The 16,771-nt window shown below is 43.7% G+C and overlaps 1 protein-coding gene across 9 annotated transcripts in view; it reads left to right on the forward strand.

Annotated features, from left to right (window-relative positions):
- The window catches only part of CALCR (calcitonin receptor), a 587,401-nt gene that overhangs the window by 258,637 nt on the left and 311,993 nt on the right, over nucleotides 1-16,771 (forward strand). For 8 of the 9 annotated variants that reach the window (XM_033931114.1, XM_033931117.1, XM_033931112.1 and 5 more), the window contains one exon: nucleotides 3,923-4,010. The exons of the other annotated variant lie outside the window; for it this stretch is intronic. Coding sequence is in view for 1 of the 8 variants with exons in the window: in XM_033931111.1 (XP_033787002.1) it covers nucleotides 3,923-4,010 (88 nt within the window). In the remaining 7 variants the exon portion in view is untranslated. The remainder of the gene's footprint in view (nucleotides 1-3,922; nucleotides 4,011-16,771) is intronic. 9 annotated transcript variants of the gene reach the window in all.

The following is a 16,771-nucleotide window of genomic DNA, read 5'->3' on the forward strand; positions in this document are numbered from 1 at the left end:
GTACATTCGGGGCACATTATGGGCGTGATTTGACTTAGGCACCCTCATCTAGGCCAAGAAAACCCTGGCCTAAATTGCAGTATACCTAAAGATTCAATTCCTACTGACACCTAAGACCGCTTAGGCACCACTAGACATGATTCTATAAATGACAACTAGCAGATGGTTGACAATTGCACTCAATTGCACCTAGAAGTTAGATGCTACTTATAGAATCAGGGTCATAGGGCTAGATTCACTATACTCACCATGTCCCGACCAGTTTGCAATTGTTTGTAACCCCAACCCGATTCACTACCCTTTTGACCGATCAGTCGCCCATCCGATCCGATCCGCCCTTGCAAATGAGGGGAAATGGTATGCATAAGTAGGAAGGCAGCGATTCACTAAGCAGAAGAAGAAACACCAATTGGGGTTGCCGATCTAAAAGTAAGTGACTGCTGAGGACCTATGAGCATTGGGAGCAGCGCGTGACATTCAGTGTGGCTCCCCGCGCTAGAAACTGCTAGCGCAGTTTCCTAGAAGAGGGGGCTTGTTTCCCTACGATTATCACATAGAATATAGACATGTCTAAACAACATCATTAATCGTCCCTGTTATAAACAGGGATAGAGTGCAAATTCAATCAATTCAGAAATACAAGCAAGCTTTAAATCATACATTGCTGTCAAAAAAAAAAATTCTAAAATGCGATTATCAACTGAAATATACCTTATCCCAGGACAAGCAGGCAGGTATTCTCACTAGTGGGTGATGTCATCAGACAGAGCCCGGTACGGACGTCTCACAAGCACGTGTTGCTTGTAGAAACTTAAAGTTTCTAGATGCCCGCACCACGCATGCGCCGGTGCCTTCCCGCCCGGAGATCCGGGCGTGTCTCCTCAGTTCTTTTCTTTCCGCGGAGCTGAGAAGTTCAACTTCATCATGCGCTAGCTGAATTCAGTTAAAATTGCCTTCCTTGTCCGCGTTTTCGCTTTCTTTTAATTGTAGTTAACAGTATATTTCTTTTTCAGTTAAAAAAAAAAAAAAAAAAAGATTATTTCCTCCGGCGGGTCGAACGGGCCGGCCACGTGGCTCAGGCCCACAGGCTTCGACCTCGCGGCGGAGATTTTCCGGCCTATGTCCCGGCCAATCACCGGATTTAAAAAGTGCAGCAAGTGCCAACGCGCGATTTCTCTCACGGACCCTCACCGGCGCTGTTTGCAGTGTTTGGGTCCTGACCACATTCCGAAATCGTGCAGGCCTTGCTCTACCCTTACGGCACGCTCATTCAAACGGCGTTGCCTATTGTGGGAATCGATGTTCAAGATGGACGCAGCTAAGGATCCTTCAGCCTCCACTTCATCTGATACCTCCCCGGTTCGGGCGAAACCGGTATCGACCCCTCCTGCATCGAGTGTGGTGAAACCGGCATCGTTCATCCCGACAACATCCACGAGCTCGACGTCGGTGCCTGCCCCGGTCTCCTCGGTTCAGGTACCTCTTCCTTCCACAGTACCTCCAGTGGTCATCAAAGTGCCGAAAGCTACTAAGCAGAAGCACTCGACCTCGAAGGAGCGCGATGACCGTGCAGGAGGACCCCCTTTTGGTGCGGATCCCTCCTTATCGGCTTCGCTACGGTCCGTGCTGGAAGCTCAATTCGTTGAGCTCATGCAGACCATCGGACCCGGGCTCATCGCTGCCATACAGGGTGACCTCCCAGTACCGGTCCAAAGGGGCGGTCCGCCCCCTCCCCCTCCTCCACGCCGTTCGACCTCGAAAACCGACGAGGACGAATGGGGGAGGGCGGCGATGCCCATGCGGCAAGCCTCGCTTACCGATATGCCGCCATTAGAGCCCATTACCTTAGCATAAGAAGGCATTGGCAAATAATTGAGTTTTCAGCATTTTCTTAAAATTCATCCTCCCCACACAAAACCGCAGGATACCAGGCAAGGCATTCCATAGTTCTACACCAGCCACAGATATCATTGATGCTCCGATCCTAGCATGTATAGTCGACATTCTACCCTTCAAACTTAATTTCATCCCATTTACATCTCTAAGCTGTCTTCTCGGTTTATAGATCTCAAAGAATTCTTGTAAGATCTTTGAGGAAGCATGATACAATGTCTGATGTATAATCGCAACAATCTTAAACTGCACTCTTTGTTGCAAAGGTAACCAGTGTAATTTCTTCAACACAAGAGTTTTATACGGGTACTCCTAGGAACCCCAGTGATTAATCTTGCAGCGGAGTCGATAAGCATTTGCAAAGCCCTCAACTTCCCTTTCACAACTCCTAGGTATAGTGAATTACAATAATCCACCCTACTCAGGATCAATGTCTGAACCACAGTAAGAAAATAATTTAGCACATATTATTAAACACTTTTAACATAAACAAAGCATTTTGTTTATTGGTTTGTCTCACACTTAATACAATAATATCACTGTGGCTTACCTCAGCCAGACAGTAATGAGTTATTCCTTTCCGTTCAGGTTTCCCTTAGCTTCAGGAGGCTGCCTTCAGTTTCCCCAGGCTTCGGTCCTAGCCCATGTCTAGGAAAACTGGGAATTCCCTTCTCTTTCTCTCTCTCTCAGGGAGCTCTTCCCTTGGGACCTTTCTCCTACTAGATTATCTCTGAATCATTTAACTCTGGGCAGAAGCACTCCTCCCTGCCTGAGTCCTACCCTTCTGACTGAGCAGTGAGCTCTAAAGCACAAGGTATTCTGGGACCTGTAGTCTTTTTCCAATTGCCCAACACCCTCTGCTGCCCAATAGTATAACTGCACTGTTAAAAAGGAAAAACCTCTGAATCTGTCATGGGGATATTAAGTCTACAGCTCTTTCCTTGTATTTAGAAGGATGGGGATTGGGCTTCAGCAGACCCTCATTTGCCTTATAAGACTTGGAGGGGAATCCAAGCTCTTCACTTTTGCCTTGGAGGGTTAGATTTTTTTGAGTCTATTTTATCAAAATCTGAAATACTACTTTTTTGAGTGGCTCTTCCTATGCTTAAATATGAGTAAGGTTACCAGGACATGACAGCCTTCACTTGGGCTAGGGGTAAAGGAATCTGGCATCAAAAATTATTTACTTAGGATCTAAGGAATGGGTAGGAAAGACGGAGCCTTGTAGATCAGGACTTGAAATTCTTTGCGTGTGCCTGACGTGGAGGGAGGCTGTTGAGAGGGGTATGAAGACATAAAGGCTCTTGAGTTATGCTTGGCTCAACTCAAGGGAAGGGAGTCTGGGGCTTGGCTTCATTTCACATGAGCTCTGCTGATACAGGAATAGAATCTTAGGCCTTAGGCCATAGTATTTGCTATCTTGTGGTGGTGATGGGAGGGGGTGTTGAAGGGAAAAAATACCTTTTAGCTTGTTCTGGTTAGTATGGAGGATTTCTGCTGGCAGCTAGCATCCACAGTAGTTTTGGTTACCAAATCCATTAGTTTCATTGACAAGCTAGTGTGGCAAAATATAATATGCATATTTTAAGACACCTGTTAGTATGGTAAGCAATAAGTTTTGTCATAGTTATATTTCAGTTTCTACCATGCCTGTCAGTGGAAGGAACGACAGCGTATCTAGCAGCCACAAACATGTAGATTTATGTTGCTACTTAAGTATGCTACTCTGCAGATTCCTTCCACTGCTTGGCTTGGTAACAGTTGATATATAGCTGTGACATTAGGTATTTTTATCTTTTATATTGGATTTTGTATGATACGAAACAATATGTGTTACCATGTGCAAGTTACTTTGTTGTTCATGTGTATGCTAAAAGTATAATCTGTTCAATTTTTATTGCATGAGCCCTTTATACATAGGGGTTGCTTTAAATAAAGGCTAGCAAAATATGCAACTCAAAGTCAATGAAAAAATATCGATTTCTATAACAAAGAAAATAATCAGTGTTTTTTTCTTTCCTTCTAACAGGGTCAGGATAGAGATATCAACCTTGAATGATCTGGAGGTGGAAAAACCAGTGAGACATTGTTGCACTTTACTAATCATACTTCTAATCGTAAGTATGAATAAATTGTTGAAGAGAGCTAGGCCATGTAAGCATTAGGGATGGCTTGACATACTTTCTCCTTTTGCAGAAAAAAGTGGTCACCTATTTCTTTTTGTGTGTGTGTTTCAAGGACAGCGTTGAGGTTGTATGTGTAGCAAGTACGTCATCTTAATGTACAGCCTTTACACTAAGGGGCTCATAATCGAAAGAGAAAAACATCCAAAAACCAGCCTAAGTCGGCACTTGGATGAACATTGTCCAAATACGTCCAAGCGCCGATAATAAAAATGGATTGTGGACGTATTTCTAAACGACCTAGGCCTTCATAGTGCTGCTGAACAACCAAAGCTAAATGGGGCGTTTCAGGAGGAGTGTCGAGGGCGGGAGTTGGGCGGGACATGGGCCAGCTTAGACTTAGTCGTACAGCATGTATAACTGAAAGTTATACAATCCAGGATCGACGGAACTTGGACGTTGTGACTTAGACCATGTAAAACATGGTCTGTCACAAAAATCCACCTAAAATCACCAGATAAGCACTGCAAACACATAAAACAGACCCCCACACACTACTCCAGTGATCACTGACCCCCCCCCCCCCACAACCCAATAAAAATATTAATCACATCTTTAAAATTCAGCCTCCAGACCATCATCACCTGGCAGCCTGGCATAGGAGAGCCTAGTCGTCTAGCACAGAGGCAGCTTAAGCCGTCTTGAGGGTGGGTTAGGGACTCGTGGAGAGGAGGACCCATGCCCATAAGCCCCTGTAATCATTGCATTGATATTTAAACATGTGCACTCTCCTATACATCACCAAAACCCTTTTGTACTGGCATATAAGTGGCTCCTGCAGTCATAAGGGCTATTGGGGTGGTAGATAGGTGGGTCTAGTAGATTCTGGAGGTGGTTTGGGGGGGCTCATCATGACCTATAAGGGAGCTGTAGTGAGGAGAAGACATGGCACTCTTTTTGTGAAGTTCACAGCAGTGCCCTGTAAGGTATCCCACTATTTAGGTTGCATGTCTGGGTGTTTAGTCCATCACTTTGCAGACCCCTCCCACGTCCAATAGGGCTTGTTCTAGGTGTTTTTGACTTGGACAAAAAGTTGGATGAAAATGTGATATAAAGATGGATGATTTAGCGGATTGGACGATCAGATTGGCAGGACGTATTTTGGATGTATTTTTCGAAAATGTGTCCTAGGCTGTTTTTTTTACTTTGGACGACTTGCGACTTAGACGAAAACGGCCTTAGACGTTCCTTTCGATTATGCCCCTCTAAGCGTAGAGGTATTGTGACGTCATTAGCTTCTATTATGTGACCACAAGCAGTAGATACAAAATGGCCAACACTGATGTTTTGTTTCATCAACGTACTGTCATTGAATTCCTTGTTAAAGAGGAAATCCCCGCTGCAGAAATCCTCCAAAGACTTCAGTGTCATATGGAGATGTGTGCTAGCAGTATTAGGTGATGGGTGAAACATTTAAAAGATGGAAACACAAGTATCAAAGATTAGCCTCGTAGCAGTCTCCCTCACACTGCGTGCACTTAATGCAACAAGGAAAGGGTTGATGACATCATTAAAGAAGACAGATGTGTTACTGTGAATGACATTGCAGCAAAACTTGGAATAGGACACAGTGCAGTGCAGGAAATGATTGTAAGCTTAGGCTATCGAAAAGTTTGTGCCCTCTAGAGGTCACACTTTTGTTGACCAAAGACCACAAAGTTCAGAGAAAAACCATCACTCAAGATCTTCATCGGAGATATCGAAATGAAGGAGATGATTTTCTGCACCCTGCCTACCGTTCTGACCTGGCACTCTCTGACTACTATCTTTTTGGTTTTGTGAAGCAACAGATGCGAAGCCAACACTACAAGATGGTAGAGGACGTCCAGAAAGTAGTGTGCCTGTGTCTTAGGGCAGATGGAATGGAGTTCTACCGCAAGGGAATTGTCAAGCTTGTAGAACGATGGGAAAAATGTGTGCAGGAGAAATGGCGACTATGTTGAAAAGTCTGTACATTAAGATGATATACTTGTTTTTCCTATATTAATAAATTCAGATTTTTAAAAAATTCTTGTTCATTAATTTCAGTATGACCTATATATATATATATATATATATATACAGAGAGAGAGAGAGAGAGAGAGAGAGAGAGAGAGATAAAGATATAATATACAGGTAGTGTAGATACAGTATGTGTGTAGACAGATCTCTCTATCTCTCTCCTTATATATAGCTGTCTACACACATATATCTACAGGATCTATATATTGTATCTATAATAATAAAACCCTAGAGCACGCATGCGCTCTTGAAAATTTGTGATTCCTGGCGCCATGAGGTGTGGTTCTGTGGCAGTATTCTATTTAATACCTCACGGCGCTTGCAGGGGCTGGAGGCGCGTGTGGTGGCTGAAGGCGCGCGACTGTGCTCTCTCCCTGCCTGCGTCCTCGGCAGGGAACACACCTCCCGCCCTCACTCGCTGCCGCCGCCTCTGATCCTCCTCTTCAGAGCAGCCTGCGATCATGGCCAGCTTTAAAAAAACCTCGCAGGCCGCTCTCCAACCTCAGTAGCACGCTCCCTCTGATGCACGTCAGAGGGAACGTGCTACCGAGTTGGAGAGTGGCCTGCTAGGTTCGCTAAAGCCGGCCACCACGATCGCAGGCTGCTTTGAAGAGGAGCAGGCCAGAAGACGCCGGGATGGATGGAGGGTAAGAAGGGGATCAATACCGGGAGCCAGGGGGAGAGGGAAAGGGGGCTGCTTTGGGGGGAGGGATGTGCTGGGGAGAGACAGAAGGGGCCATGGATAGGGAGAGGGAAAGGGGGCTGCTTTGGAGGGAGGTGTGCTGGGGACAGACAGCTTTGCTCTGGGAGGAGACAGAAGGGGCCATGGAGAGATAAGGAGAGGGAAAGGGGACTGCTTTGGGGGGGAGATGTGCTGGGGACAAACAGCTTTGCTCTGGAGGGGAAGACAGAAGGGGCCCTGGAGAGACAGGGAGAGGGAAAGGGGGCTGCTTTGGGGGGGAGGGGTGTGCTTGGGGCAAACAGCTTTGCTCTGGGGGGGAAGACAGAAGGGGCCATGGAGAGACAGGGAGAGGGAAAGGGGGCTGCTTTGGGGGGAGGTGTGTGCTGGGGGCAGACAGCTTTGCTCGGGGTGGGGGGAGACAGAAGGATACAGGCAGCAGCCAAGGAGAGAGAGATAAAGACACACAGACAGACAGACACATGTATTCTAGCATCCGTTAATGTAACGGGCTTAAAGACGTCTATCTATATTGTATTTCCACTGAGCAGACAAATCTTCATATGTTATAATTAATGAGCAAGGGTCTTTGTAAAGGTGCTAGCAGATTTTTTAAAAATGTACTCAAGTGGTAATCGTGTTTTTCTACATGAAGCCATGTGGCAAAAGAGGAACACCAGCCACCATATAATATAAATAAAACTTAAACCACAATCCTGTGCCTGTCTTGACCATGTTTTCAGTCCTTGTTTTCATCATAAGATAATGAATGCTTCCACAATCCATGCCTGAATTCACAGTGGGCTCATCATTGCAACTGATTAAAAACCCATTGCTAAGAAACACAGAGGCCTTTTAACAAATATGCAGTAAAGATATACTTACCCTTCATTAGTTGCAAATACTAGTGCATGTTAAGTGGCAAGCCTGTCAGGCCCAGATTCTGAAAATGGTGCCATAAGTTAGGTATCAGTAGGCACCTACATTGTGCCTACCGACGCGTAACTGAATTTCTTTAATTGGCTTTAATTGATGTGTAATTGACCGTGCCATTTGAAACTGATTAAAAACTCATTTTCAAAAAGTAGGCACTGGAATCGCACCTACAGCATGGCGTCTAGTGGGGCCTAAGGTCAAAGTAGGCATGGTTAAGGGCGGAGATGATCTTAGGTGCCGCTATGCGCAATTCTCCGTAAAACTTAGGTGCTGGAAATGTAGGTCTTTAAAACCCTGGCCTGCATTACTGATGCTTAAGCTTTTTCTTAGGCGCCAGTAGCCACAATTCTGTTAACAGTGCTTAAGTATGATTGACAAGCAGCCGGCACCGTTTTTTTAGGTGCAAGCCAATTTAGGCGCTGTTTACAGAATCTGGGTCTACCACACAGCATCATGTTATATGCAGGGCCAGTTAGCTTGGATGCAACGATTAAGGAAGCACTGGCAGACTTTCTGTTGAGTGGAGGAGGGGGGCCAAGCAAGACCCGTGCTAACAGGTTCTGTGCCGCTCTGATGCTGTAATTTTCTTTTGTCAGGAGGTAGGGGGCCAGGATAGTGGGGGTAGGCCCAGCATTAAATTATTTGAAATACAGTGTTCCTCCGCGAATTCACGGTTCACGGACTCACTCACTTGCGGTTTTCTCTGACCGCCTCTTCCTGTAGTAAAGTCAGGCTACACCAATCAGGAGCTGCATGTCAAAGAGACGGTCGGAGCAGACCGTGAGTGATTTTCTTCACCCACTGGTGCTCCAGCTGCCTTCTTGGGGGAGTACTGTAGTTATTTTATGAACAATTGCTATCTACCTAAGACTTTTCTGTACACTTTCAAACTAACCTAGAATAGACCCAAAAGGATGTTATGGTGTGAATTTACAATCTTCTGGAGACTGATGGGGTATTTTTAGTTAAGTAGTTAAGAGGATGATCAAAGATATTGTAGCTAGAATGAATACAATTATCCACTGTTCCTTCTATAAAATTGGCTTATGAGATTGTAAGTCCTTTTTATGTGACATAGTAAATGCATCTTTTGCAGAAAGCTACCTTCCTGTGACTCTTAAAAGAGCAACTGAACAGCCAGTACTAAGACAAATTTTAGTGTGCCTGATTGCAATAGCTATCAGTCAATTTCAATTCTCCTTTTTCTAAGTAAAGTAATTGAATGGTTAGTGCACATACAGCTACAGGAATATCTAAGTAATACTAATATTTTGGATACAAATCAGTATGGATTTAGATCTCCTCATGCTACAGAAACATTCTGGTCTATATTCAAAATGGTTTAATTAGCCAGAAATAGGCGCAGAGCGGTTAAATCATTTGCTTGGGGCTATCTGCTCATTTTCAGCAGCACTTAACCGATTGTCACCACTAAAAATTAGTAGTTGGTGTCTAAGTGGAAACTGGCTATATTGGGGGAATTCAATGGACAGGGTCAGCACTTGGCTAATTAAGTGCCGATATTCATAGGTTTGCCATATTTAAGGATGGGAAAACCCGGATGCATGGCCCTGTCCCATTCTACCCCTAGCCCCGCCTTGTTCCATTTTTAGGCCCCCCCCCCCAATTCTGCCTCCAGATTATCCCTTTATGCATCCAGCCCTGCCCCCCAAAAGACTTGTTTTTATTTGTGGCCAACCTCCAGGCTGCGTCTTGAGAGCCTCCAACATGTGCAGATGCATGTGACATCATCAGCACATGCTTTTTGAAGGCCCTCCAGATACATCCGGCGCTCGGGACTTTCCAAAACCCAGATGAACTGCTGGGGTTTTGACAAATCTGGCCAGGAACCTGGACAGTCCTCTAAAAAGAGGACATAAGAACAAAAGAACTTAAGAACATAAGAATAGCCTTACTAGGTCAAATCAAAGATTCATCAAGCCCAGTAGTCCGTTCTCATGGTGGCCAATCTAGGTTCCTAGTACCTGGCCAAAATCCAAAGAGTAGCAACAATCCATGCTAACAATCCAGGGCAAGCAGTGGCTTCTCTCATGTCTTTCTCAATAACAGACTATGGATTTTTCCTTCAGGAAATTGTCCAAACCTTTTTTAAAATAAGCTACATTAACCACTCTTACCACAACCTCCGGCAACGCGTTCCAGAGCTTAACTATTTTCTGAGTGAAAAAATATTTCCTCCTATTGGTTTTAAAAAGTATTTCCCTGTAATTTAATCGAGTGTCCTCTGGTCTTTGTAATTTTTGATGGAGTGAAAAATCGATCCACTTGTACCCGTTCTACTCCACTCAGGATTTTGTAACTTCAATCATATTTCCCCTCAACCGTCTCTTTTCCAAGCTGAATATCCCTAACCGATTTGGTCTTTTCTCATACGAGAGGAGTTCCATCCCCTTTACCATCTTGGTCGCTGTTCTTTGAACCTTTTCTAGCACCACTATATCTTTCTTGAGATAAGGAGACCAGAACTGAACGTAGTACTCCAGGTGAGGTCGCATCATTGAGCGATACAGAAGCATTATATCATTCTTAGTCTTGCTAACCATCCCTTTTTAAATAATTCCTAGCATCTTGTTTGCTTTTTTGGCCGCGCCACACATTGGGTGGAAGGTTTCATTGTATTGTCTACAATGACACACAGATTCTTTTTTTGGATGCTAATCCCCAAGGTGGACCCTAGCATCTGGTAAGTGTGATTTGGTTTATTCTTCCCAATGTGCATCGCTTTGCATTTGCCCACATTAACGGCCTCTTCTACAAAGGCGCGCTAGCGGTTGCGCTACGCTAACGGCCCCGAAGCCCATAGAGATTTAAAGGGCTTCGGGGCTGTTGCTGCGTGGCAGCCGCTAGCGCGGCTTTGTAAAAGAGGCCGTAAATTTCATCTGCCATTTGGACAAGCAGTCTTCCAATTTCCTAAGGTCTGCCTGTAATTTCCCACAATCTGCATGTCTGGGTTTTTCTGGACATCTGGTAACCCTAGATATTCAGCACTTAACCGGCCACGGTAACCATGTAATTGGGACTGCATAAAACACAGTCCTATCTTCACCTAGCAACCCATGGCTGGTTAAGTTCTGAATATTCAGTGCTGAAGCCCAGACATGGCCTAGCATTGCATATCCGGGAATAATGCCAGCGGCAATCCGCAAAATGCTCACCGCTGCTATCTAAATATTCCCCCAAGCATATTTTTTTTCTATTTTCATAGATCTGACATCTGTTTGTGGCATTGTGGACCATCAAATTCTGCTAGATTATTTACAGTATTTGGGGATTGGTGGCTCTATTTTAGATTGTTTCCAGTTTTTCTAGCTAATTATTCCCAGCAGGTAAATGTTGAATTAGATGTTTCAGACTGGATACTTCTGCACTGCAATGTTCCACAGGATTCTGTTTTCAACTACTGTATATTATTTAACATATACCTATTGCTACCATGTCTTACCTTGAGACCTTTTGACAGTGAAATTTGAATCTATCTCTTTTAATTTAGCTAAAATGAAGGTGATGATCAACCTCTAAGATCAGACTTTGTAGAATTGCTCAGCCTTTGTAGAATTTATTTACTTATTTGGATTTTCTCTCACCTTTTACAAAAGTAGCTCAAGCTGAGTTACATCCGTGGAAGACCCACAATCTAGTTTTGAACCAGAGGTAATGGAGGGCTAAGCAACTTGCCCAAGATCACAAGAAGCAACAGTGGGATTTGAACTGGGCTCCCCTGGATGCTAAGGCTGGTGTTTTAACCCCTAATGTTACTCCTCTTCTGTTAGCATAGGTGTGAATACAATTGCATATTGAAATTAGCTATCTTGATATTATGGTTGACCAGAAACCACCATTGCAATCTCATATTACAAGAACAGTTTGTAAGATAAATTGTTTCTACTAAGGCAGTTGAAATTATGGGTGGTTGTGCGGGCCATGATCATACCATTAGCTGACTACTGTAATTCTCTATAAATTTGTATACTACAGGACTCTGTACTTACTTATTTGCATTTCAATGTCTTTCTCAGCTCCTTAATTACTATGGGCTCCTTGTACAAAGGTGCACTAGGACCTTAACCCGTGCAATAGCACCCGTTAAATTCTTGAGCGCGGTAGCCACTAACACCTCCTTTTTAGGAGGCGGTAGATTGGTAATTTTGTGCGTGCGCTAAAAACCCTAGCGCACCTTCGTAAAAGGAGCCCTATAATTCAGGATTTGGGTATCAGCTTTTATTTTCACAGTATAAATATCCTGCCATCTTCCATATGTAGATTCATTTTACCTTGATCTAATGCAACTGTAGAAGTGTTTACAATCCTGCTCTCACTCATAATGTCTTGGGTGCCAGCTAAGCTCTTCAGAGAGGGTACCTTGACTATGATTTTCAAAACAAAGTTCTATATTCTAGCTGGGCACAGGCTGGAACCAGACTTACTTTAGTAGGACGAATAGTAGTTTTTCGGGGTAGCTATTGTTTTTTTCCCATCCAATAAATAGTCAACAATCTAAGTGGTTAGTTTTATTAGTAAAGCAAGTTAAACCACAAAAAAACAAAGGGGGAAATTATAAAACTGGCGCCTAGACTTAGGCACTGGTAAATACCCTACCAACACCTATATTGAAAAATGTTGTTAGAAACGGCAAAAAAACAGCACTGGAATCACGCCTACATAAGCGCTTTAGACCACCGAATGCCAAAGTAGGCATAGCCAATGCAGGAAGTGGCATTAGGCAGCCTAAAATGCCTGCATGGACGTTGTGGCAGGGAAGCCCCTGTCACAGGTTCAAAATCTGCTTTAAACCCTGCCACTAAAGAAAATGTGCCCATTCGTAAGCCAAGGAACCTGCCCATTAATTCTTTTCCCAGTGCTAAGGTCAGACAGGCAGGGCAGAATAGAGAAGGGATGGCAGAGAACAGAATACCTGTTCCAAGCCCCTATAATTCCTTTTATAAATCATCTGTTCATTCTCAGGTTAAACCTCAGGTCAGGCAATCTGACACAGCAAGGGTTAAGGAAATGGGTGGAGCTGAAAGGCAGAATGTGCTCAGAGTGTAAGTGAAAGTTTCACAGCAGGATAAATTAAAGCCAGTTGAGAACACAAAGAAACAATCAGGAACCTGGAGAGAAGGACATTCCTCACTGAACAGGGAACAGAAGGCTAGGAGCTATGTCTAACTGCCTCTTGTCCCAAAGCACAGCCATGCTGACAAAACTTTGCTTCTCAAGCACAGGCTAACTGGAAGGGAAAAGTTCCTTGAGCAGGGCTGGCCAAAAGCTGCTCCAGAGGATAGCTTGTATCCTGCTTCAGAGAGTGAGGAGTCTCTAATGGAGATAGAGGGAGATGGCTCTGAGGGGAATGAAATGGAGAGCAGCCCAGAAGCCCTGGATTGCATATCTGAATGCAGCATGAGTCAGTAAGGTACTGTGTGGGGGAACGGAATGAAAGTTTGTTGTATAACAATGGTCTAAAGTACTACAAAGAAACATTTCTATCCTTATGAGGGACTGTATAATGAATGAGTGTTTGATGTATGAATGTGAGGTTTGGTTAGCAGCAGAAATTAAACCAGAATCCCTGTATGCAAGCAAAGCATAGTGGTGGGGGATGGATTAAGGCTAACTAGCATTAGAAGGAGAAGTGAAGCCCTAAGTTAATTCAGTGAACTGACATTGTACATCTCTGCTAAGTGGGAACATTTTGGGAAGGGAATTCTAGACCATTAAAACAAGGGTAGATGGTTCCCAGCCCATTGTCCAGAAATAGTAAAGGTCACTGTGGTATTCATAATTCATGTAGTCAGGTGGGAAGAACTTCCTGAAGAAACAGTGGGCTACACACAGGAGTAGAGCCAAGCCTAGGAGGAGATAAGTTAATGCCAGGAGGGAGGGGGAGGGGTGGTGGCCAGGGCCAGCTCTGGTCCTCAGAGGCTCTTGTATATAAGTTTTGGATTCAGAATGCTGCAGGGGACAATGCAAAGCATGGCAGCAGAAATGTGAGAAAGAAACCCTGTTTAAAGAGAAATGTTTTGTTTATTTTTCCTTTTCTGTTTGATGGAAGAAGTTATTGTAAAGGAGAATTTTGTAATAAATACTTTTCCAAGTAACCCTGAAATGTCTTGTCTAAATTAGATTGTAAGCTCTTCTGAGCAGGGACTGTCTATTGTATGTTAAAATGTACAGCGCTGCATACGCCTTTCAGTGCTATAGAAATAATAATTAGTAGTAGTAGCCAGTGCAGCTGTACGTGCGCCAGTGCAAAGTGAACTGGATAATAAAACTTGGAACCATGAATTATTGGTGGAAAGCTTTTTTTTTTCTCTTTTTTTTCCTCTATGCTTATTCCAGAGCGGTCCTCCAAAGAGCGCTTATTCTTGCGCCTGGAGCAGGAGTCGGGTTGCCAGCGTTAGCCTTACCTCTGGCCCCGTCACAACATGAAATAGGCGGCTAAAATATAGGCACGGGAAAATCCTGGCCTACATTTCAGCTGCTTATCTTTGCCACTAGTCTGCAGCTTGCCATTAGTTGATCACAACAGGAGAATTTCCTCCAATCAGCTGAGCTGGCAGAACTTGCAGAAACTGCAGCTTCAGGGAGTCCTGCTGATTCAGCTGATTGGGGAAATTCCCCTGCCACGATCAGCTCATCTGGCTGTGGCAGGCAGAAGACCCCTCCCCCAATCGGCAGGAGGAATGTCCGCTCCCTCCTGCCTGAAGACAACCCTCTAACACGTCCCTAACCTGAAATCAGCAGGAGGGTTTAGTTTCTGGATCTACCGGCAAAGATAGGCAGCTGAAATGTAGGCCCGACTATGCTGCTCTTTGAGCGATACATTGGAACATTGGATTTGTGATTACATAGTATTTTTTCCATAGATGTAAAGTGTTCTAATGGATTGTTTACCTATATCCATGATGCAGGCTTTAGTGTTAAAACTGAAACACGGACCGTGTTGGGTACATTTGTGTTGAATTGAATAAATGATTTAAAACTCAACAAGGTCTTAGGTTGATGTGTACAGTTACCTCCCCACTTTCTTCCTTTTTGGGGGGAGCTTCAGGCACCAAATTTATGTACAGCAAATTTATTATGTTTTGGCTCCCAGGACTTCCCCCTTGATGCTAGGGTCTTTTATTTTCTCCTGGCCCTGCCCCTTCCCAAAACCATCCACTAGGCTGAACATCTAAGCCCTCCTTGCTTAGTGACCACCCTGAAAATTCTTTCTCCCACCACTCAAGGCGGAGATATTTTCAAGGAGGTCACATGTTTTTTAAACAGGATTTCAACCTGATATCATCTACTCATCTTGAATTCTTCTAAAAAAGATGCTTCATCAATCACTGGTGACCTTTATCTCTGCATAAGTCTCACTTTTGACGTATTTTTCTGTTATTTATGTAACTCTGGTCTCACTCCAAATGTCGTGGCTAATGGCTAAGCTCATTGGGTAATTACAGGAAATTACAAAACAAGATAGAGTTGTTGAGCTGGGCACAGCCTGGAGCTGGCTAATCCTGGTAGGCTGAAGGGTACTTCTCCCTAGGTTTTACTACCAGACTTTCCTCCCAATAATAGATCAGCAGTTAAGACAGGTACATTTCAAATAAACACCAACTTTATTGGAACTTTAGAGATTTGACCGCAGAACTCAGACTATTTGCATAGTCACTCAGATCAATTCAAAGTCATTTTCCATATACCCTTTAAACATAATTAAAAATCTGGTTCATCTTGGTTTCACATCTCTGAATGGAAGATCAATCCTCATTTCTCTCAAAGAACCATTCCGGGGTCTCACTCTCATTCCTCAGCTGAGGGCCAGGCTGTTATCATCTGCTATAGCCCTGCTTGCTAGCAGAAACCAGTTCAACACTATCTTCCGACAGAGGTTAGTTACCAGTCTTGAATCTGTCCCCTCTTGGCATCAGATCTACTTTCATTTTCTTTTAGTGAACCACTAGGTTCCATTCTTCTTCCTCAGCCTGGGTCCCTTTCTTCTCCGTCATCTGATATTGTCTGTTATGGTTCTGCTAGCCAGCAGAGACTATTCCAATACTATCTCCAAACAGAGATCTGGGTTTGTTTGTTTTTAAAATGCTGTCAACAGTTTGGGAATTTGGTATTAATGATATTCAAGAATATCCGAGTTTGACTCTTCTACCACAGTATAGCTAAGTTGCTACTCCTCCTGAAGAAGCCTTCCGGCGAAACTCAGATCTGGGTAGGGGAGAGTCTGTGAATTAGATTATTGTTGGTGAATATTTTCATCTTCACGGGCAATCACAAAGGTGGAGCACATTGTCCACAAGCAGTCACGATGTTGGTGATTGTTGTCCTGCTGAGTCACTTTATGTTTTAAGATGGGGGTCTCATCAACATCGGGAACAACAGATAAGTGCCGTTACTCCAGTTGTATACTTTAATAATCAATCATAGTTATATGGAGTTACATATATTTAATGTGAGATAGTAACAGTGCTATGATGGTCCCTTGATGTTTTTCTTGCGACTCAATTACAGGAAACAAGGCACCGAGTACTTTTCACACTAATTTGATTTATTTTTAACTGTGATTATTTTGCATGTTAATTTAGTTTAGGAATCATAGCATTGTACAATTTAGGTATGTAGTTACCAAGGAACAGTTCAATTTGGTCTTTCACTGCCGTCAAAGTATCCCACTCATTTTGTTTATGCGCGCACCACTTAATTGATTAATTGGCCTATCTGGTGCTGGTAATTAGCTATTAATACCTCATAATTGATGATAATTGGCACTAATTGAAAGATACACATAACAGCTGGGAAAGTGCAATTCTATAAAAAAGTATGTGCCGGTTGCATTGTGCAAATTTGAAAAGGGAGCATGGCCAGGGGAGGATCATGGGCATTCCTAAAAGTTATGCAAATTCTCATAGAACATGCCTGATGTGTGTACAACTTAGGCGCAGGCATTTTGGCCTGGTTGTAGCTGGCCTAAATGGATACGCCTAAGTTATATGACATGCACAGGTGCTAAGCACAGTCCTATAAAAGATACACATACCTTGTAGAATAGCACTATGCGCCC

This window comes from Geotrypetes seraphini, chromosome 2, assembly GCF_902459505.1.
Source record: "Geotrypetes seraphini chromosome 2, aGeoSer1.1, whole genome shotgun sequence".
In the NCBI taxonomy this organism is placed as follows: Eukaryota; Metazoa; Chordata; class Amphibia; order Gymnophiona; family Dermophiidae; genus Geotrypetes; species Geotrypetes seraphini.